The sequence below is a fragment of the Panthera tigris genome, chromosome B3 (genome assembly GCF_018350195.1).
Source record: "Panthera tigris isolate Pti1 chromosome B3, P.tigris_Pti1_mat1.1, whole genome shotgun sequence".
Classification (NCBI taxonomy): domain Eukaryota; kingdom Metazoa; phylum Chordata; class Mammalia; order Carnivora; family Felidae; genus Panthera; species Panthera tigris.
The window spans coordinates 104,375,379-104,398,538 of record NC_056665.1 but is presented as its reverse complement, the minus strand read 5'-3'; the positions used below and the strand labels follow the sequence as shown (position 1 = coordinate 104,398,538).

General features: G+C 42.2%; 1 protein-coding gene across 1 annotated transcript in view; it reads left to right on the top strand.

The window, feature by feature from the left end:
• The first annotated feature begins 6,100 nt into the window (after window positions 1-6,100).
• Window positions 6,101-23,160, top strand: part of SLC35F4 (solute carrier family 35 member F4) — a 247,591-nt gene continuing 230,531 nt past the window's right edge. The window contains exon 1 of the mRNA XM_042989787.1: window positions 6,101-6,425. Coding sequence (XP_042845721.1) covers window positions 6,323-6,425 — 103 coding nt within the window. The 5' untranslated portion in view covers window positions 6,101-6,322. The remainder of the gene's footprint in view (window positions 6,426-23,160) is intronic.

Here is a 23,160-nt window from a genome sequence, read left to right as displayed (position 1 = left end):
ATACTTGAACATGCACAGTATGCCCTTGGAAAACAAAGGATAAAGAAAATAAGATTTGAAAATTTAATGCAGTGTTTAGAGAAAGAATTCAAGCCTATTTTGATTGTAATGTTTTAGTGACTTGACTTTCACGTGTCAAAGTCATCCTGAATGTTTATGGTCATCATGCCAGAGGGAAGAGAGAACTCTGAGTGACCTATACGATCTCTCTCTGGCTGGGAAATGCTCACTTTCCCTTTCCTTTAGTAGAATCAGTCACATAGCCCCCGTACAACCACAAGGGGGCAGGAGATGCAATTCTGTGGTATGCCTACAATAAAGGAGAACCGTGGATATTTGGCAAATAATACCAACCACTACCCCGGCAGGGTTGACATTTTTAGCTGGCAATGTTACAGAAAACCTTGTGAGATAAGTCATATGCAGCAGGTTTGAAGCTGTGGCATGCATGGTATTTTAGATCTTGAAATTAAAGTCTTATTTGTAAAAGGAAGATGTAGCAGGTTTTAATGTATAACCACCAACATATCTGTTTAAAGAGGTTAACTGAATATTTATTAGTCAATAAGAATAGTGGAAAATGCAATCTCAGTATTACTGGGGCTCTCCTGCTGCAGGATTGCAGTCAGGGGAGATCTTTGGCTAAGCTCAAGCTTCAGGGAGACATGCTGGTCTTTGGTCCATTTGTCTCTGCTGAGATGTACACTGATCAAGCCCATATTCCACATCTCGGAGCTAGCAGCTCTGCTGCCTTTGGGCCAAGCTTGGAAGCACCAGAATCTCTACTGAGGCTGTGAAGTCCAAGGCTAATAGCCCAGCGTCCCTCTGGGTACTGCCCTGTGATCTCTCTGAGGCCATTCCGCTTCCCTGGGGCACTGCCATCAGGCAGGACTGGAGTCCCTCCCGTGCCTGGGGACCACGAACTTTGGTGCTGTTGTTAGTCTGAAGCATATTCTCCAGGTCCTCATGCCTTCTCAAAGGACAGGAAGAACTGCTGACCTAGAGCATCTTTTTCTGCAAAGCACTTAAATTCTGTGGCCCACCTATTCCATTGGTCTGCCAGTGTGATTCCAAGATCTGCCCCATGTGATTGCTGTCATGGAATTGTTGAAGGGATTAAAGGAGACTCCTGACAGCAACTGACATGGAAATTCCTAATGATGTGAAATGAAACGTCCAAGTGAATTAGCTTTAGTAATAAAGAATGGGCAGGGCAGGGATGGGGTTGGGAGGAAGACATTGATATTTATTGTGCACCTACTATGTACCAGGCCTTGGTAAGATATTTTCATATGTTATCTCACTTAACCATCATAGCAACACTATTAAGTAGTGAGTGTGAGCCCATTTTTACAGACGGAAAACTAAAACTCAAAGTGTTCTATGTATCCATAAAACAAAATAATAATGATAGCTACCATTTATGATGCTTTTATATGGCAACCACTGTTATAAGGTCTTTATGAATATAATAGTTATTTTACAGTTTATTTATTTTGAGAGAGAGAGAGCAGGGGAGGGGCAGAGAGAGGGAGAGAGAGAATCCTAGACAGGCTCCATGCTGTCAGCATGGAGCCCAAACAGGGCTCAATCCCACAGTGAGACCATGACCCAAGCTGAAATCAACAGTCAGATGCTCAACCCACTGAGCCACTCAGGCACCCCTATGTCTTTATGAATATAAAATTATTTAGTCTACCATGGGGTAAATACTATTAAAAAACAAAATTCAACCAAATAAATTTTAAAGATATAATTGCTTTTATCAAGCAACATCTAGCATGTACAAGGAAGCTCACAAAAGTTGTACAAATGGAAGGTTTTTGTAGGAAGGAGAGTGAGGCAAGAAGTTACTAGCAAAGGAAAAGAAAGGATTGTTTCAGCTAAAATCACCTTCCCTTAGGGGGAAGGGCAGGGAATCTTATTAGGTGGATTACCTCATCTTCCTTTGGGGGATGGAGAGGGCCCATGTGACAGAATCCTCCCTGATGTTGATCAGAAAATTCCTGACTGAAGAGTTAAGACTACATTTCTGGGGGAAGTTGAAACTGCAATTAGGTTAGGTATAAAGTTCAGATTTGGTGACTTAGCTTGAGTGACACCATTTTGGGCCTGTTGTTTTCTTCTTAACAGTACAATATTCTTATTTTGCAGATAAGGAAGTTGAGTCATGGAGTTTGAGAGACACCCAAGGTCACACAGCTAGAAAATGGGGAACAAGACTTGACCCCTGGCAGTCTGGATCCAAAGTCCATGTTCTAAATCATTGTACTATATGGCTGAGGGATGGGGTGAGGAAAAGAGGTTGGGAGGGGGGAGAGAAGACAGACAGACAGACACACACACACACACACACACACACGTCATAGACAAATTCTCAAATTTGAATGTATATGTTGAAATGACTTCAGACTTTCCCCCAAAGGATTTCAACACATTTCCAAGGAAATGAGCCTCAGAAATAGTCCTATGATGGAGCCTGGTGCCAGAGGTCAATGAAGAGTGGACTATCCCCTGATTTCATAGACAGGTACTGAGTGCTAGTCCTCTCAAGCCCTTTCAATCCCACTATTGGCTGAAAGGCAAATTAACAATGCCTAACATTGCCTAAGATTGGAATAGAAAGGCAGTATCAGTGTTCCAAATGGGACAGCTGATGACCTGGTGGTTAAATGCTCAAAACAGCTTTCCTGAAAATGGAATAGGAACACTACTTTTTTTTTCTCTCCAGATGCTAGTGCTTATCACCTAGTTGGCTAGATGCCAGATGCTTTTAAACACAAACACTGTGCAAACTACCTGGGGTCAACTCTGTAAATAGTGCTGATGATTATACAAGGCAACACTGGCCCATGGGTATTAAACCTAAACATTCTTGGCTCTCCAAACAGCCAAGTTACTCTTAGCTCAAGGAGGTAGGGGCGCTCTACGAGAATCCTCCTTTTAGCATCTTTTATTGGTAACTCTGAATAGGTGGTCAAAAAGATTAAGCAACTTGTTCCTGCCATGGAAAGAAGACTAAAATCCAGATTTTCTGGCCTCTAGCTGCTAATCACAGTAAAGAAGACTAGATTCCATGGATTTTATTTTACTAACCCTTCCAAAGTATAAAGGCTGATGCAGTCTTTTAAAATGATTTTACGACAGACTGTACATCTTTGAATAGAATTTATGTTCAGTGATCATGGTTTTTAATGTTATTCCTTGGTATAGTTATTTTAGCATCAGACACAAAGATTGTAAGTGACTATCATATAAACCATTTTACAAATCATATGCCTTTTTTTTTTTATAACACAAATGGTCAAGTTTTATATACTCAATTAGTATGAATACCTAATCTGACTTGGTTAGATGATCAAAGTGAGTATGGTCTAGCTATTAAAACACACTTGGAGTCATAGACAGATGTCCTGTGCTAATAATGCATTAGAAATATTCCTGCCTACAAACCACATTTTTCTAAACTGAGTTATGATTTACATGGAAAATTGATTTACTATTTGATTTAATAGGGAAATTGGCTGTGTGAAACTGGCTACTATGAGGAACCATTTTCGAATCAAATAACCACCTTCAGTCTTCATTTGTTCAATTATATCTTTCCTCATTTTTTTCAGAACAGATTTGAGACACTCGGGTATTTCACATTTTGTAAATTTCAATTTTTGTATTTGGGTTTGTGAACACTGGTGGGCTGACCACATAAAAATGTTTTGTAAAAATTCTCTTCCCCTCAAAAGAAGTTCCATAAACTTTTAATGACATGCAACGTGAAATTTGAAAGGTTAAAAAACTTTTCTCATATGCAACAGAGAGTGCTTATCAACTAGCAGAAATTTGCTTCTCATTGTTGATCAATTAATAATTGTAGAATTTCAGTTCCATTAAAAAAATGTGTGGCCTAGACTGTGGTATGTGCTTGCATTTACTGTTTTAGTCACCCTATTACAGATGATTAGGGAGACACTTGTAAATGCTCTGCTGTTTTGAAATTAATTCCCAGGTCAGTCAGAGATTTTTTTAAATAATTTATTTTAGGAAACATAGACTCTTGTGGGTATAATATTTACATTATTTAAATTTATGCTGAATTTGCTGTTTGTACGAATGATGAGATTCGGTTAAGTACATTTCTAACCACTACTCTGGACATTTCTAAAAACAAAGCAACACTAGGAAGAAGGCAATAATTTACAGAGTAAGTGTAATTTAGCTCTTAAATACATTATGGTAAAATAAGTTATAAGCATTAATAGGGCAAAACCACTTGTCTTTAAAGTCTGTGTATATTCATATTCCTATTACACCAGAAGGTTTTTGCTGGAGTAGTTTCTTAATTTCTCTCTCATTGAATCATTGATATATTAATATGCTATGGATTATGATGTTATTAAACACATATTAGATGTAATGCAGGCAAATTTGTCTTATAGTAACTTTAAACAAAAGGGACATCTTAGTGTGAACAATCCATTTCACCATGTACAATGCATACATTTTGTATAAGGTTTGCCACCGAAATAAAAATAATAAAAGTACCAAAGTGTGCTGAAAATCACTGTCGGGGGTGGGGTGTTGGGCAGCAGAGTATAAAGGCATAATCCTTCCATTTTTGCTTTGAATTTCAGTTCCTCACCATTGCATCCAAGGTTGGTTTTTCCTTTAAGTTCATTTTGACCTTTAAGTTCCTTCCATCTTTCCGGGCCCAGGAAGCAGGTGTGGGAGGAAATTGGCTACTTTATGAACCCTCCCTTCTCCAGCCACAATCATTTCAGATTCACTCCACTCTCAAAAATCTGTGCTAGGCTTTGTGTCTGGATGAAACCCCTTAACACGTTGTGGAATTTAATACTGCATTTTCCTATGCTTAAATCTAATTCATCTTTTAAAAAGTTTGCACATTTCTTCCCACTTAAGGATATACACACAATGGGGAAAATGCTTGAAGGCAGAATGCTGTGATTGGCTCTTTGGAGGTTTCTGAAGGGGCACTGAGGTCAACTTGTTCCCCCCCCCCCACCTCCTCCCTAAATTTTAGAAATGTGAAATCTGGCAGGGATGTGTCTTAAACTGGGTCTGGATGGAAAATGAACATAATGACCTCTAAGCTGATGAGCTGACACCTGAACCCCCATCCCCTTTAGTTTCTGAGTTGAAATTTTGAAGATTGTTTTCAGGAGGCTGTGACTACCAACTGAATAGAGAAATCATCTCCACTACTCACTGATTCTAACCCGGTGGGTATCTCACGAAAACAGAAGAGTTACACCTGAGGGGAGGGTGTTGGCTCTGAACACACAGCTCAAGGACGTTCTCGACTCAGATGGAAAGTCTCTAGGCTGTAGCTAAAACTTTCATCCGTCCAGATATTTACAGTTTGAAGGGCTTCCCCCCTGATGTTTTTGGCAATAAAGGGAGAAAATCATTTCTCCTAAGGGCATTTGAAACTGGCAAAATAAACATGCTGTGCACAGCTGAGTCTCCCTAGCCTTTGATGTTTTCGCTGGGAGGCTGGAGGGTCGGGACATGGACCGTCAGACTTGAGGGCTTCATCTTTGAAAGTCTCCGTGTCCGCAATACCGGGATAATCACTCCACGTGCCACCTGCGGAGGCCTCATTTTTCTTTTCATTTCTTTAGAAAAAGACTCCTCGTCGTCTAGGCAAGTTTGGACTACTGATTAACTCCTGGGAACACTTGCGCATCAGCTGATCCCAGGTGGTGCAGACGCCTAGCGGGGACCAGGCCCCGGGGGCGCCCCCGAGGTGTCATCTTCCCGAGCGACGGTGCACCTCTCACATTAACACTTGGTTCCGCTTCGATCTCTTCCATCTCCACCCCTCCACCCAGGGGGCCTCCCTGAGCCCCTGCCACCAGCTCACCTTCTCTTTTCCTCCCACGCCCCCGGACAGGGCATCCCTTCTGGCAGGTGGGGTTAGGGGATGTCTAGTCCCCGGGGAAGGACGGCAGAAGGGTTAACGAGGAGAGTCTGCGGCCAGGTGGGGCGCCCACACCCGCCCGGCCGCGGTGGGCGTCGGAGGTGAGGGGGCGCTGTTCGGGCAGCAGTGCGCCGGGCGGCGGGCGGGAGAGCTGCCAGGCTGACGGAGACGCCGGCCCGAGTGGGGGCCGCTCCGCCGCCGCCGCCGCTGTGATGCGGAGCCGGTGCTGCGCCGGGCGGTGGAGTCAGAGCCCGGGCGCGGGAGCACGAGCTGCAACATCAGCACCGGCGGCGGCGGCGGCAGCAGCACCTGCACCAGCTCCCGGGCCCCGCGCTGCGCTCTCCGCCCTGCCGCGCCCGGGGCCGCCGCCCCGCGCTCTCTATGGATGTCAAAGCGGCCCCCAACGGGGTGGCCACCATCGAGGACCGGATCCTGCGGATCACTGGCTACTATGGCTATTACCCGGGTTACTCCAGCCAGAAAAGTAAGACGCCGCGGGGCTGCCTTGTTCCAGGCACCGGAGCGGGTGGGATGCGGGAGGGCGCGCGGTCCGGACACCTGCAGCCCTGCCGGTACCGCTAACGCTACCTTCCTGGCGGTGGGGCCGCTGGGGCGAAAAGTATGCCCGTTGTTCTCGGTGCTGAACCACGAGAGAGAACGGGGGCCCGGGCCGTTTGCGCCTAGGAGTTTGGAAACAGTGGCAGCCTTGGGGTCGGAAGCGCCGGGGGGACCGGGTGAGCGCTCCGGGCGGCCGTCGGCCGGCTCACCTCTGGCTCATTTACCACCAAGGGGAAGGCTGCCATGGCTGTTTACTTAGCGGAAAGTCAGCCCTAGGTGCTGCATTCCCCCCAGCCCCTACTGGGTGCCGGGCTGCAGGCGGGGCGCGGGGCGCGCTGGCTGGGTAGGCTCGGGGGTGGGGCCGGCGGGGGCGGCAGAGGCAGACTTGGGTCCCGGCGCAGGCCGGCTCTGCTCGTTCACTCCGGCTGTCGAGACGTCGCCAGCGCGGGAATTACCCCTGCGAAAAGGTCTTTGCGAGGTCCTCCACCCCGGGCAGAGAGAAACCTGCTCAGGTCTCCGAGTGCCGGCGCCTGGAGCCAGAGACCGGTGCAAACGACTGGGGGTGGGGTGTGTGCAAGCGGGAGGCGCGACAGGGCCAAGCTCCCGCGCGGCCGGCGGCACGTCGCGGCTCCCTCTCAGCCTGAGTAGGCTTCTCGGTTCTGCACAGGCTTTCTCCCAGCTAAGGGGGGGGTCGTGCGGCGCGGATGCTTTCACATTTCTAGAGCAGTTTCGCGGGGAGGGCGTTGAGGTGCGCTCTACTCTGTCCCCCTCCCCCCAACACACAAACCCCACTGGCTATCTTTGCTGGAATTAGTTCAGCCAGCGACCAAAGTGAAGCTCATTTTTCTCCGAATTGGGGGACTAGTTGCGGCTTAATTCCCATGCAGGTGGGATCTCGCTTTTCTTGTATCAATGCGTTTCTGTCGCAATAGATGGAGCCTAATTGATGTTTTTGCTGTTATTTTTAACCAGAAACCGTGCAAGATCCTCGATGCATTTCTGATTGGTATTTTTCTGTGACATTTTGGGGTCCGATCAATGTTACAGTTTCTCTGAAGCAGACAAACCCTGACACATAGAGGAGAAAACACTTTTTTTTTTCATGTAACTTTCTCCCCCACTATGCTGCATCTCTATTTAATAATAATTCAGGAGCTTTGTTCTCATAGAGATATTTTCTCATTTGATATTTCATTTGGTTTCAGGAAAGGCCTGTCTGATTTGGATGGTTTCAGTCTAGCTGTTTTTAGAAGCTTACATTATTCATTTTCCATACAAAAGTAATTATATAGTGTTAGAATTTTCTGGAAAGAAAATAACACACTGTGGAATGCAGTTTGAAGTCTTTGTACTATAGATTCAAAAACTTCTTTTTTTCCCCCTATTGGCAAAGGGTTTCTTTTTTTTACCCTAGAAACTTAAGGACAGCACTATGCTATGAGGCACCATAAAGCACTATGGCAAGGAAAGTATGCTATGTGGACATTAGTTGGATTTCACCAAGTAATTGAATGTTTTAATTAGGAACCATGGGATTTTGGTTGCTTAGAGAACATGGAAGCTGTCTGAAATTTCAAGACCCAGGGTAGTTTATTAATATAATTTTTATAACAATGGAACTGTGGTTAATAAAGAACAAACCAAATGGAATACTGGAAAAGTGACATTTTAAATAAAATCATGTTCATATTATCTTTCCGTGCTCATTCAAATAGCGGCCCTTGTTTCATTTGCAGTGCAATAATAGGACAAAAAGAGGGAAGAGCATGGGCTGAGACAGTAACTGAAGCGAACAGGGATAAAGGTACATTTGGCGTAGTTATTTTTGATGGGCACTTATCTAACTTGAGGCCACAGAAGTCAGTGAAGACAATCTCATGAGCACAGAGAATTACATGCTAGTCAAATAACTTTCAGGATGTTCGTGCCTTCAGAGGTAGAAAGAGATTGCCATTTTGCACAGTGAGAGACGAGGAGAGGAGAGAGCTGGAAGAGAGCCAGGCAGCCGAGCACCGTGAAATAATCCTGCCCTTAATGCAGGCCTCAACTAGTAAACAAACACATTGAAGCAAACCAGTACAATATGGCCAACTGATTTAGCTGTTACCAGGAATGAGCAACAGCTTGGGGGAAGTCTGGAGGGATATATTAAGGGAAAGGCTATGGTGAGGAATATGGAATATGTGGAGGCAAGGTGACTTTCCCATTTTCTGACTGGTCACATGTGAGGCCTTAAGGATGATCTCTTGATATCTATGCCATCTACCTTTTTAGAAGTAGGTGGGGACTCAGCTCTGAGAAAATGCATCAGTGATCAGCCTCCTGTTAATGTATACTGGTGCCGTCCCTGGCAATCAGGAAGATGAGTGCCTTGTGCAGAAGAAATGCTAGTAGGCAGAATGACACAAAAAGAAGTGTGTGTGTGTGTGTGTATGAGATATATTGTCAGGGTATGATATTATCAGGATAATAATCAGGGTGCAGAAATGATGGAAGCATTTGTCTAGCCTTGAGTTACTTTTGGTCTGGTGGGGGAAATAGACTCCTCTATTCAACAAGTGCTATTTGAGGACCTCCTATGTGCCAAGAATACGCCCATGAACAAAACAGACAAAAACGTGTTCCTTTTTGGAGCTGAAGTTTCAGTGAGTGGAGACAGACAATGATAACAAACAAACAAACAAACAAATAATGTCGTATGCTTCAAGGTGATAGGTGCTTTAAAAAAATCACAACAGGGTAAAAAGAATGAACAATTCTGAGGGGGAGGGGTAGAGATTGTGGCAATTTTAAATAGGGCAGCCTGTTAAGACTTCCCTGAGGAGATCACAACCAGGCAAAGCCTTGAAGTATGTGAAGAAGTTAGATGCGTGAACGTCTGGAAGATGTTCCAGGCAGGGTGGACAGCCAGTGCAAGGCTCTGAGCTGGGACGTGCCTGGCATGCTAGAGGAAAAGCATGGAGATCTGCATGGCTGAAGTGGAGTGAGCAGTTGGGAGAATGGGTAGAGATGGAGTGACTGTGAATGCAGGGGCTCGGGTAAAGTAGAGCCTTAGAGGCCATTGTAAGTCCTTTGGGAAGCCTTTCTGGGGTTTTGACAAAGGAGTGATGTGACTTGACTTACTTTTCAAAGGGATCAGTTTGACTGCTGTATTCAGGCAGGAGTGGAAGCTGAGAGACTAGCTATGTTATTGCAATAACGTGGGTGGGGGATGATGTCGGCCTGAACCAGAGTGGTAACAGGTGGTAAGAGGTGGTCAGATTCTGCAGATACTTGAAGTTAGAGCCAGTAGGGGTTACCAGTGCACTGGATATGACATCTGCAAGAGAGAGAGGAGCAAAATGTGATTCCATCTTTTCTGGTTTGACCAACTTTGAGTTGCCAACAGCTGAATGCGGAAGGCTTCAAGGTAGAGGGAGTCTGGGGCTAAGGATAATATTTGAGGAAGGTTAAATGTAATTGGAGATGGAAGGTAAGCCTGGAGTTCATAGGAAAGGTCTGAATGGGGATATAAATTAGGGATTTTTCAGCATCTGGGTGGTATTTGAAGCCTAAGACTGATGAGAGCTCCAAGAGTGAATTTATGTAGAGAAAAGGAACAAGGTTTGAATCCTGAGGGTCTTAGACATTAAGAGGCTGGGGAAGAGGAGAAACCATGCAGGTAGACCGAGAAGGAGCTCCCAGGGAGGTGGGAGGAAAACCAGGAGCTTGTGATACCCTGGAAGCCAGTGAAGAGTTTCAAGGGGAAGGGATTAGCTGAGTCCGATGCTGCTGAAAAGTTAAGTGAAATAAAGACTTGTAACTGACCACTGAATTTGGCAATTGGGGGTCATTGGTGACCTTGACAAGAAGCCTGACAAGAGCAGGTAAGGTAGGATAAAATTTACTAAAATGTGTATAAGAGAATTAGAGAACTTGGAAGTGTGAGCATAGACAACTCTTCAAGGATTTTTTGTGCAAAGGGGAGCAGAGCCAATGGGGATCGTAGGATCAAGGAAGTTTTTTTTCTTTTAATGGAAGAAATAACAGCAAGTTTGCAAGGACTTGAGAATGATTCAGTAGAGAAAGAATAATCCATAATGTGGGAGAGATAAGGCATGGAATCTACCGCACAAGAAAAAAGACACTTCATGCAGGGCAGTGTGTGTGGGCGCAGGTTCTGGAAGGTGGATAACCAAGATGGTGGGAGGCAGCTGAGTTTCTCTTTGGTTGCTTTAATTTTCTCCAAAGAGGAAGCAAGGTGGGGCGCCTGGGTGGCTTGGTCGGTTAAGCGTCAGACTTCGGCTCAGATCATGATCTCACGGTCTGTGGGTTCGAGCCCCGCATCGGGCTCTGTGCTGACAGCTCAGAGCCTGGAGCCTGTTTCAGATTCTGTGTCTCCCTCTCTCTGTGACCTCCCCCGTTCATGCTCTGTCTCTGTCTCCAAAATAAATAAATGTTAAAAAAAAAAATTTCAAAGAGGAAGCAAGAATCAACTGAAAGTGAGGATGGGGGAGGGCGTGGTAGTGGTCGGAGGAGAGAGAAAGTGTGAATAATTGGGTAGGGAGCATGAACAGACCGGGGAAGTGCAGTAAAGTGGTTTGGCTGCCTTAAAGAGCCCATTTAAAGTTTCTGGCCACAAATTGAAAGTGAGACCAGTCGGTAGGTTGTTATATTCACTGATACAATGAAGACTTGGAGCAAGTGAAGAGAAGGACTTCACCAGAGTGCAGATTATCCAATGGGTATGATAAAATAATAGGGGAAAGGGAGTAGTAAATGGATGCAAGAAAGGTATTACCGTAATGGTTGACCGTAGAATTTAAAGCTGGTGAGTAGAGGAGAGGAAATCAAGGTAGTTAGGGAGAGTGAAGAGATGGTAGGATCAGTGGGTTGCAACCTCAGTGGGATCAAAGGGGAGCGGAAGTTAGCTGGAAGATGAGAGGCGGTGGTCAGAGAGAGAGCTGTATGCAGTAAGAACTTATTTCCGTTAGTCAAGTCAAAGGATAAGTCAACTTACGTTTTATTGTATTCCATAATTGATATTCTTGGGGTGAGCCTTCTTTTTGTGTTTGTATAAGGAGGTGGTATGTTGGTGTGTAGTGAATTAAACCCTAGTGATTTGGAGATCGATTCTAGTCTTAAACCTGCCAGGAGCTGGCTCGGAGACCCTCTCTGTGCCAGTTTCCTTGTTTGTAAAAAAAAAAAAAAAAAAAAAAAAAAAAAAAAAAAAAAAAAAAGAGTATAGAATTTGCTGTCTCAGAACAGCCATGCAGTAGGTCAGCTTTGACAGCTTTCACAAAAGTCCCATCTCTTCACTGCACCTTCCGTCTCAGATGGCAACCAGTTGTCTTTCTTCGTTCTATGTTTTTTGCACCTGTTGGCCTTTCGTTTTTCTATGCCCCATTAGTGACCAGGTTCTGTGGTTGTTTACTCTTGGTAGCTGCAACAGTAAAACCTCTTCCCCTTACTCTGATCCCAGCGCTGAGCATCTCCTCTCCAAAAAAAATTCTATCAGCTTCTGGGTTTTCTGGCTCTCTGATGTCTCTGACTGCTGCTATGACTTAGCATGTCCCCAGGTTCCAGCCTCAGTTGGTTCTTCTCACCCTACTTTCCCTGAGTAAGCTCATTCAATCCCCTGGCTTCGCTGTCTCCTATGAGTCTGTATATCTAGGTTCTCTTTTCCTAAACCCAGGCCATTTCGAACTTCCTACTAGACTTCCTACCTGGATGTCCTCTAGGCATGTCACACATAAAACTAAATTCATCAGCCTGTCCTTAAAATGTGCCCTTTCCTTCTTATTATACTTTTTAGCTTCCAATATCTGCATCTAACCAATTGCCTGGAAACCTGGAGTTATCCTCAAACCTCTACCCTTTTTTCTTACCCATATTCAGTTAAGAAGTCCTATCTGTTTTTCGCTAAATATGTGTTTTCCATCCCCACTGGCACTACCTTAGTTCTTTCTATCCATCACATCTTTCCTCCAGCCTCAAACCCTTCTAATCTAGTATGCACACCTTAACATTTAATTTCGTAAAATGCAGATCTGTTCATCTCGCGTCCCTCATCAAATGCCTGGAATAAATCTTGATTTTCTGTGGAGTAAAGTCCAAACTCCTTAGCATGCCACAATCTGAGCCCAGCTTACATTGTTCTATTTTAGCACGCATTTCCCCCACTAATTGCCAAAGTGATGCATGCTTAATGCAGAAAATCTGGAAGGCAGAGAAGCAAAGGGAGATTAAAACAAAATTACTCATAATTCCATCACCCAGAGGTGATTAGTATTCACATTTTGGTTAATATTATCCTTTCAGTCTTTTTTATATCCATAAATACATGCAAATTCTTTTTATTTCACACTAAACATTTCTCATTGGTCTATATATTTTTTTTGTCTTTTTTTTCAATATATGAAATTTATTGTCAAACTGGTTTCCATACAACACCCAGTGCTCATCCCAAAAGGTGCCCTCCTCAATACCCATCACCTACCCTCCCCTCCCTCCCACCCCCCATCACCCCTCAGTTTGTTCTCAGTTTTTAAGACTCTCTTATGCTTTGGCTCTCTCCCACTCTAACCTCTTTTTTTTTTTTTTTTTCCTTCCCCTCCCCCATGGGTTTCTGTTAAGTTTCTCAGGATCCACATAAGAGTGAAAACATATGGTATCTGTCTTTCTCTGTATGACTTATTTCACTTAGCATCACACTCTCCAGTTCCATCCACATTGCTGCAAAGGGCCATATTTCATTCTTTCTCATTGCCATGTAGTACTCCATTGTGTATATAAACCACAATTTCTTTATCCATTCATCGATCTATATATTTTTAATAATTTAATGTATTCATAGTCTTCCATATATTCAAGCACCTTAATCTGATTGTTGGATTTTTAGTCCACTTTTGGGGGAGGGGCAGAGAGAGAGGGAGAGACAGAATCTGAAGTAGACTTTGCAGAACCTGACTAGGGGCTCAAACTCAGTGAAACCGTGAGATCATTACCTGAGCCGAAACCAAGAGTCACAAGCTTAACTGACTGAGCCACCCAGGCGCCCCCAGGTTGTTTTTTTTTGTTTGTTTGTTTTTTTGTTTTTTTCATAGCTCACATGGCCTCCACGAACCCTGGTCATAGTCTCATCCAGGGGCTCATTATTTCGATAACATTATTGTCCCCATGCTCTCCTCCTCAATGCTTTTTTTACACTATGGCCAGATGACTTCCTCTCCCTGTGTCTCCTTCATCACTCTTTGGAAAGCTCTTTGAAGGCCGAGGCTGAGTTGAAACGCTGTCCTCTGTAAAGCTTCCTGATTGCCCCAGGCTGGGTTAATCCTCCCTCTGTGCTCCTATAATACTGTGTACTCACCTCTGCTCCAGCAGTTAGCACACTATTTTTGGCTGTTTACACTAGACTGTCTCACCCACAGAGCTGAGGGAGGGCAAGGACTTATCTTTATTTATGTATTTTCCTCTTAGGCAAAGTGTCTGGTATATATCCTGGGTGCTCAATAAAGTTTGTTATACTAATGAATGAATGATTATAGTTTCCTTTGAAGAAATTGGAGTTAATTATTTTCTCACAGAAAGGGAGAGAGTCCATGATAGTAGCAATTGGAGAAAAAATTCACCAGCTATGAATGAATCAAACAGATGTGCCTATTCAGAGAATACATCAGATGGCATCACTTTACCTTTGTGGTTGTAACTTCTGCATTTTTGCCCTTCTTGTTTTCTTTATCACTTTCTCTATGCTTGAAAGGGGCAAAGGCTTTTTTTTTTTTTTTTTTTTTTTTTTTTTTTTTTTTTTTTTTTTTTTTTTTTAATACAGAGTAGTACCAAGTTGGTAGAATTGTAAGAAATACAATGTGGTCCTTCCTCCCACCCCCTTTTAAAATGGTTGATGTTGGTCTTCATGGTACAATACGTAACATTTTAGCAACTCTGGCTGGAGTAAGTTATAAAATTGTCTCTTGCTAGTGACACAAACGCCATCACTATTTCTCCCAGTTCATGTTCTGTTTTACCCTGATAATAAGCTTTATATTGCTTTGTATGTGATAGGTAGTGTTTCATAGACAGTTCTAATTACCATCGATGAGGAGTATTGAGAAGTCTTTGTTACATAGCTTTTAACTATAATATACAAGGACTGTATGAGTATCATTGTTTATGTTATTCATGTTGGATTATGTCATTTCTACAGTGCTAATTTTGGTGTGTATTTTTCATTTAAAATATAAATTTACATATAAGTTGGGTATTTGTATTATAAAATACTGCTACGACTACTAGCTAACACGTGGGCTTAACATTAAGTTTCAGACCGGCTTTCTAAAGAAAGTATATCTAAGGCCTGTTTGAGGCCATGAGGTCTAATGCAAAGACCTTAAGATTCTGCTCTGCTACTTCTTAGCCGTTAAACACCTCAGCTCAACAATTTTGTTCCTGTAGTATGGGAATAAAAGTAGTTGTTTCACAGGTCACTAGGAGGATTATGTAAGACAATGGATGCAGAATGTCTGGCACAGTTCAATATATGGAAGTTGTTAATGATTATGGAGGAAGACAGTAGAATTGGTTTCACCATCCAAGAGCCTTGCTCATTTTTTCCTGGTAAATAAGTGACTTACCGCTTTTTTTGGTTGCTGTTTGTTTTTCATATTCAGCATTGCATTTTGAATTGGTATTGAAAGTTGTGTTAGAGCGATGTTAGAGATCATTTGCACGTTATCCAAGTTCACGATGGTTTTCCATTCCTTATCCATTTCTGGCTTGTCTGGTGCTATAATCGAAAGGGGCAGTGTATTACACTTATCTGGGTTGCCCCTAAGGATAGTTTAAAATGGGCTGGAGGCCATTTGTGATGAGGTTATTCCCAGTGGGTTGATCTAAAAGAGAGAAGACAAATCTAGGGCCTATGAGGGACGGGATGAGCCTGCATATCTAGAGATACCCAGACCTCAAAGTAGAGGGAGTGCAAGGGTACCAGGGGTGTGGGAGAATAGGGGCAAGAGAGTGGGGGAGGGGAAGCATGGAAGCCCATTTGAAGATGGGTAGCATGGGTTGGGGACAAGTAGGGTTAGATAGGATTGGGAGGGCAAACAGGTGGAGAGGAAGCGAAGCCTGAGGATTAATTTTGAGCCAGTTTGTTGAAAGTTGCAGTGTTTCTTTAATATGCAGAGTTTTAGAAGCACAGTTCCTTTTTGGGCTGTTTATATAGCAGTAAACATAACAGAGTGTTTTATGTTCTACTTTAAAAAATACATCATTATGTTATAAACATATAAACATGTTATAAACATATAAACATATATGTTATAAACATATGAACATATTTCTACATAATCTCTGGAGTTAATTTTTTTAAGTTATAAAGCGTTTAATTATTTACAGACCCAGAAGAATATAGAGGAAAAGAAAAATAAACTTGTCACTCTAGCACACTACTGTTATTTTGGTTAATTTCCTTCCTTTCTTCCTAATGTGTATAGGGCTCCCCTTCTTGAGTTTTGGCAAATGTAAACTATAGTGTAGTCATAATTCTGATATATACACAATTTTGTGCCCTGCTTCTCTTCCGTTTAACATTTTAGGATAAGCATTTTTAATTTTGTTGCATTTATCTGCCTTGAGAGGCTGGAATTAGATTCTCCTTTCAGAGATCTTGCCTTAAAAAATTTGTGCAAACTGGTTCTCAGTTATTTGAGACTAAATAAAATGGAGAGACCTGGAGTGTTCGTGAGGACTTATTTGATCTCTAGTTACAAGATTGCATTTGAACTGGCTTAAGCAAAAATGGAAGTGATTGAAAGGATACTGGGAATATTCTATGGATTTTAGGGGCAGGGATCAGGTGGGATGAGCTAGCATCAGGTCCTGGAGGGTGATAGGGAAAACAGGAAGCCCTCTTTCTCTGCCTTTCATCTCTTTTTTCTGGCACATGTTCTCCATTCTTGTCTCTTGCTGCAGGCTGGCTTTCTCAATTTCCTTGTCCAAATGGTTGAAAATAGCCTCTGCCAGCAGTTCCAGTGTTTACGTGTCCTCTATTCAAGAGAGCAGACAGATTGAGCAAGAATCTCTTACTTCTAAATCCAGATTCCCGGAGAAAGGGACTCTTTGGCCCAATTTGTGTCAAGTGCATACTCTTGATTCTCTTGATTCTATGGACTATGGTGGCTTGGGGCAGGGTCAAGTTATGCAATCATGGCTGCCAGAAACTCTCTCCAGTAGCTCTTTTGACTGTAGGGGAAAAGGTTGTTTGAAGTGAAAAGGAGCAATTGGCCGGACAGTCAACTTAATCGCTATTGGTTCACAGAGCTTGCATAAAAAAGTTTTTTACTCTTGGGGCGCCTGGGTGGCTCAGTCGGTTAAGCGTCCGACTTCAGCGGGTCCGTGAGTTCGAGCCCCACATCGGGCTCTGGGCTGATGGCTCAGAGCCTGGAGCCTGCTTCCGATTCTGTGTCTCCCTCTCTCTCTGCCCCTGCCCCGTTCATGCTCTGTCTCTCTCTGTCTCAAAAATAAATAAAACGTTAAAAAAAAAAATTAAAAAAAAAAAAGTTTTTTACTCAAATCATAGGCTTCAATCAAGATCCAATCTTTTCTTTTTTCTGTTTCTGATAGTTTTTGGAGTATATCAAGATCATACTTAGTGAGGTTATAGAGACAATATTTCTACAAACTAAGAAAATCCAGGTGTCTGTTGAGAGTGTAAGTCCCTAGGGAGTTCTGTTTAAAAAGTATCCAACCAATACTGCAGACTACTTATTAAGTTTTATTGAAGTGCTACTGCTTACATCAAGTTTGGAAGACATATTTCGTTTTCTAGCTCAGATAGGGCAGCGCACCCGTTCCTTCAGGTTCAAGGTATGGTAATTGAGGATGACATTTAACGTTGTATATTTTAAACAGGCATTGAAAATTACACTTTTCGCAGTCTGGGATTTTCTATATTTAGTCCTGGGTTAATGCCAAGATGGCACTAGTGAGGTGTCAATAATGGTTTTGTCGTCTTGAAAACCAGACATACTAACAATTGTTTATCTCCTGTGAAAGCTAAGATTCCTAAGGGGGTCAGAGCATGCAGATTTTTGCTTCTGATACCTTGCTAAGCTCCAAGTCATGTGACTTTGGTATCTATCTTGTGTTTCTGTTCATACCTATGTCTAAGCACAGTCATTCTGGAGGAAAGATCCAGATCGAGTGAGTTGGGAGCCATTTGGAACACTGTCTTCTCTGCTAGACTTATGGTGGCATGTTCTAAAGAAGCAATATAATACATCTAAGGTGACATTATTATTTACCAGGGACTTTTTAGAACAAATATATTTAGAAGTTGAAAACTTTTTATTTCTCCATTATATAAATATATATACACACACACACACACACACACACACACACACACACACACACACACATATTTCTCCATTTTATATATATATATATATATATATTTGTCCCTTTTATATATATGTGTGTGTGTGTATATATATACATATATATACATATATATACATATATATACATATATATACATATATATATATACATATATATATATATATATATATATATATATATATATATATATATATGATATGTGAGCACTTGAAGCATTAGCTTCTTGCCGTGCTCCTTTCTAGTTCACAGCCATCAGGATCTTTTTAGAAGCATTAATTGGATTATTCCTCTGGTTAAAGTTTTTAGTGGCTTTCGATATCTCTTTGGAAAACTGTAAAACCCTAAACCCAGTCTACAAAGGTAGGTCCTACATGGTTCAGTTCTTCAGATGGCAACGCTGTTGCATGCCCCGATTATGCTGTGGGCATATGGCACGTGCTCCAGTCCCTTTCTTTCCTCCCAACTGATGAACAGGCTTTCCCCCACTCCTGGTGCTATTACCTGACTGGCTCCTAGCCATCCTTCATGTCTCATATCCAGTGCCACTGCCTCAGAGAGCACTTTGTAGTGAGGGCTCCTCTGTACTTTTCCTTTACAGCACTTCCTACAAACTGCACTCACAATTTATGTTGATTGCTGTGACTGTTTCATGTCTTTCCTGCCCACTGGTCTCTTAGCTCCCTAAGGGATGGATCCATGTTGTTCAGTGCTGTGTGCCCCGCACACAGAATTGTGCCTGTGCACTCCATAAGTATTTGTTGAATGTGTGATCAAGGCTTGTTAAAAATTTCAAGTAGACTTTTTGCAAAAAATCAACTTTTTATTTGAAATATTTTTGAATTTCTAGAAAAGTTAAGATAATACGAAGAATCCCTGTATCTCTCTCACCCACCCTCCCCATTGTTATCACTTTATATTACCAGTGTAAATTTGTCAAAACTCAGAAACCAATATTGGTACGTTACTGTGAATTAAACTCCAGGCTTTATTTGAATTTCACTAGTTTTTCCACTAAAGTTCTCCTTCTGGTCCAGGATCTGGTCTGGCCTGTTGCATTCAATTGTCATATTTCTTAAGTAGGCTTTTTAATGAAAAGATAACTTCAATTTTATAGGAATTTTCTGGCCAGGTTTTTAGGGCTTGGGTCAGATCACATTTGAAAGCATAACTACTAGTTTACAAGGTGATATTGGATTAAATTCATGTTAGAAATGACCTATGACTTGACATAGAAATGACATGCTATCTTAGAGGACTGTTCCATAGTATAGAACAGTAGTTCTTTTTTATTTTTTTTTTATTTTTGTTTTCAATATATGAAATTTATTGTCAAATTGGTTTCCATACAACACCCAGTGCTCATCCCAAAAGGTGCCCTCCTCAATACCCATCACCCACCCTCCCCTCCCTCCCATCCCCCATCAATCCTCAGTTAGAACAGTAGTTCTTAGTATTTCTACTTTTTAACACTTAGGGGGATGCAGAAATCTTTGAAAAATCCAGATAAAGCTATAGATTACCTCTTCATCCCCAAATACACATACATACCAAACATTTTCATGCAGTTTATTTTATTACACTGGAAATTTATCATTTCACAGGAATGGGCTATAAAGTGGATAATTGCAATGAGTTGTATCTGTTTTTCTGTTTTATGAGAATGCGTACAAAATTTAATGGCAATACCTGGAAAAATTGAAAGAATTCAAATGTGTTAACTAAAATAGGAGTGAACTTCAGTTTTATTCAAAAGTGAATTTCCACGAGGACGTTCTTATAGTCTGGAGTGAATAAAAAGCTGAAATTCTGGAGTGGTCTTAGGCATGGGAGTCATCATTTCCACTCAGTCATCAAGTCACTGAGGTCACTTTTGAGGCAAGATCTGCATCATCCATGCTGTCTTTGACAGAAAAAGAAAGGATGATGGATTTGTGTTTCAATTTTGAGGTTGTCTAAGCATGATTAGCTTTCAAGTACATCTTGCAGTGTATCTAGATGCTCCCAGATTGTTGATCTGCACAGAAATGTTATGACATGTCATTCTGGATCCTTGTTTTCCTGAGGAGCTGTGTTTCCAAAGGAACTTGTGGTTTTCACTTGCATTATAATAGTGACTTTAAATCTTTCAATGAAAAAGCATATCATAAAATCTATCCAAGTTACAGTGATACGCAAACTTCCCTTCATTACCAAAGCGGGAGCACAAACCTACTTTTCTCCCCAGGTGCTGTTTGTTTGACATCGTAACCTTTCGTGCTTCCTAAGAAGCTCACAGAATAGGCATTGTCCTTAGATGGTATTCATGTGCCTGTAACAGAAAATCAGGATGGGAAGCACTGGGAGACATAGAGTTATTTGCTAAAGGGAAATAGCATAGCTGCCCGTGTCTTCAATGTTTGCATCAAAATTGGGGCAAATAAACAGCTTGAGGAGAAGACTTTATTTGATAAAGGCTTCCGTTTTTATCCCCTGCTGCAGACCACAAACCAGTTTATCCATTTCCAAGGCACACTGGTTCCCAAGGTCTCCCCAGGATGAATTTGGCTGCAAGAAAACTCAACTTCTATTGGCTTAAGCAATAAGGAATTTATTCTCTTTTAGAGCAGTAAGTTGAGAGGTGGGGTGGCTGACTTAATGGCTTATGCTGTAGTGAAGTACCTAGAGTCTATTGTTTTCCATCTCGTGGTGTGGACTTTTTCTTGACTTTCTTTTAAAAGAGTTTTATTAACTTTTTTTGTTTCTTAAAATTTTTTTTAATGTTTATTTATTTTTGAGACGGAGCATGAACGGGGGAGGGGCAGAGAGAGAGGGAGACACAGAATCCGAAGTAGGCTTCAGGCTCTGAGCTGTCCGCACAGAGCCTGATGCGGGGCTCGAACTCACGGACTGTGAGATCATGACCTGAGCCGAAGTCAGACGCTTAACCGACTAAGCCACCCAGGCGGCTCCTCCTCGTCCTCCTCCTCCTCCTCCTCCTCCTCCTCCTCCTCCTCTTCTCCTCCTCCTCCTCCTCTTCTCCTCCTCCTCCTCCTCCTCCTCCTCCTCCTCCTCCTCTTCTCCTCCTCCTCCTCCTCTTCTCCTCCTCCTCCTCCTCTTCTCCTCCTCCTCCTCCTCCTCTTCTCCTCCTCCTCCTCCTCTTCTCCTCCTCCTCCTCCTCCTCCTCCTCCTCCTCTTCTCCTCCTCCTCCTCTTCTTCTCCTCCTCCTCCTCCTCTTCTCCTCCTCCTCCTCCTCCTCTTCTCCTCCTCCTCCTCCTCTTCTCCTCCTCCTCCTCCTCCTCCTCCTCCTCCTCCTCCTCCTCCTTCTTTCTTCTTCTTCAATTCATTGTCAAATTGGCCTACATACAACACCCAGTGCTCATCCCAACAAGTGCCCTCCTCAATGCCCATGATCCATTTTCCCTCTCCCCCACCCACCTGTCCACCTTTAGTTTGTTCTCTGTATTTAAGAGTCTCTTGTGGTTTGTCTCCCTCCTTTTCTGTTTGTAACTACCTTTTCTCCCTTCTCTTCCCCCATGGTCTTCTGTTTCACTTAAAGTTTTACTTGAAGTTTTAATAGCTTTCTTTTGTTTTTCTCATATTTCTTTTAAGAATATGGCCTATTGTTCTTACGTTACGAATATGATAACTTCTCTTATTCTCTAAGGAAGTTACTAATATGTTTTTGTTTGTTTTCTTCTCTTGAATGGGCTGGTTTTTCCAAGTTGTTTTTTTTTTAAAGTTTTTATGATTGTTAGCCAATATACTTGAAATTTTGCGATTTTTGTGTACCTTCTTATATTCTAGAGTAGAGGGCTCCAAAGCTATTTGGAATCTGTGGGAATGGTGGAGGAGGTCAAGAACCAGGAAGGGTCTTGCCCCAAGTTAGCCTGCTGCAATTTCATGGTTGCTAGCAGAAGACATGAAACTCCCGAGTCAGAGACTAAAAACAGACTCAACCAAGGCTACGGATTTTTGCCTCACTCTTTCAGTGGTAACTGGTAACTTAGGACAATTCTGTGTTGTGAATTGGACTGATATCTACTTTCCTCTACCCTCAGTGTCGGTTTCAGTTTCCTCAGGCCTGAAAAGTCATTTACCACTTTTATTAAAAAATAAAATAATGAATAAAAAAATTCATTAAAAAATGAATACGTAAAATGTTACTACCTTCACTCTTGATTCTTGTGGATTTACACCTTTAAAAAAGTCACTTATCGGGGCGCCTGGGTGGCTCAGTCGGTTGAGCAGCCGACTTCGGCTCAGGTCACTATCTCGTGGTCCGTGGGTTCGAGCCCCGCATCGGGCTCTGGGCTGACAGCTCTGAGTCTGGAGCCTGTTTCAGATTCTGTGTCTCCCTCTCTCTCTGACCCTCCCCCGTTCATGCTCTGTCTCTCTCTGTCTCAAAAATAAATAAACGTTAAAAAAAAAAATTAAAAAAGTCACTTATTGTCATTTTAGCGGAATTTCCTGAATGAACAAATAGAGATGTGTGTGTTCAATCTGCCATCTTTACCAGGAAGAATCATTGTCCTTTCTACTTCTATTCTTTGAAATCTTCCCACTTAGACTAGATCTGCTATAAACTGAGATAAATGTCGTATTCGTGGTGGCAGAGTACATTATCTTGATTTCCTCCTGGTGGGAAGCTATTTTAGATATCGTAACATGGGGGCAAACAGGATTGTGCATTATCTGTTTCTTGATCTGAATTTTGGTTTCACAGACGTGTTTACCTTGTGAAAATACCATCAAGCAGGCACTTAAGGTCTGTGTAATTTTCCATATGGATGTTATATTGCAATAAAAAGTTTACATTGAAAATCGTATGTAACATGACTATGTATCATAGCATTCTAGTCCATTTGACCCTAGTTTTACTAAAACATTGAATTAAAATTATTTTCCAAATTTTCAGAGTAACATAAATAATTATTTTTGTGTGTTCCCAGTTTATTGACCCCTAAGCACATCTCCTAATCCCTTATCAGTATGAGGAAGTGGTTCTCAAATACTTTGCTGCATAGTAGAAACAACTGGGAGTTCTAAAAACTATCCCAATGCTAAGGCTAAATTACATTCCAATTAAAACAGATTCTTTGGTACTGAGACACAGGCATTGGTCCTTTTTATGCTCCCCGGGAGAGTCCAATGAACATCCAAGGCTGTGAACATAGGTCTAGAACATGGCTTCTGAAACCATCTGTGCTAAAGGACCAGTCTGTATTTTAAAATTTCCAACTTGTTATAGATCAAAAATCTTGCAAAATCAATAAAAATGAGCTAAGAGAAAAAATAATCAT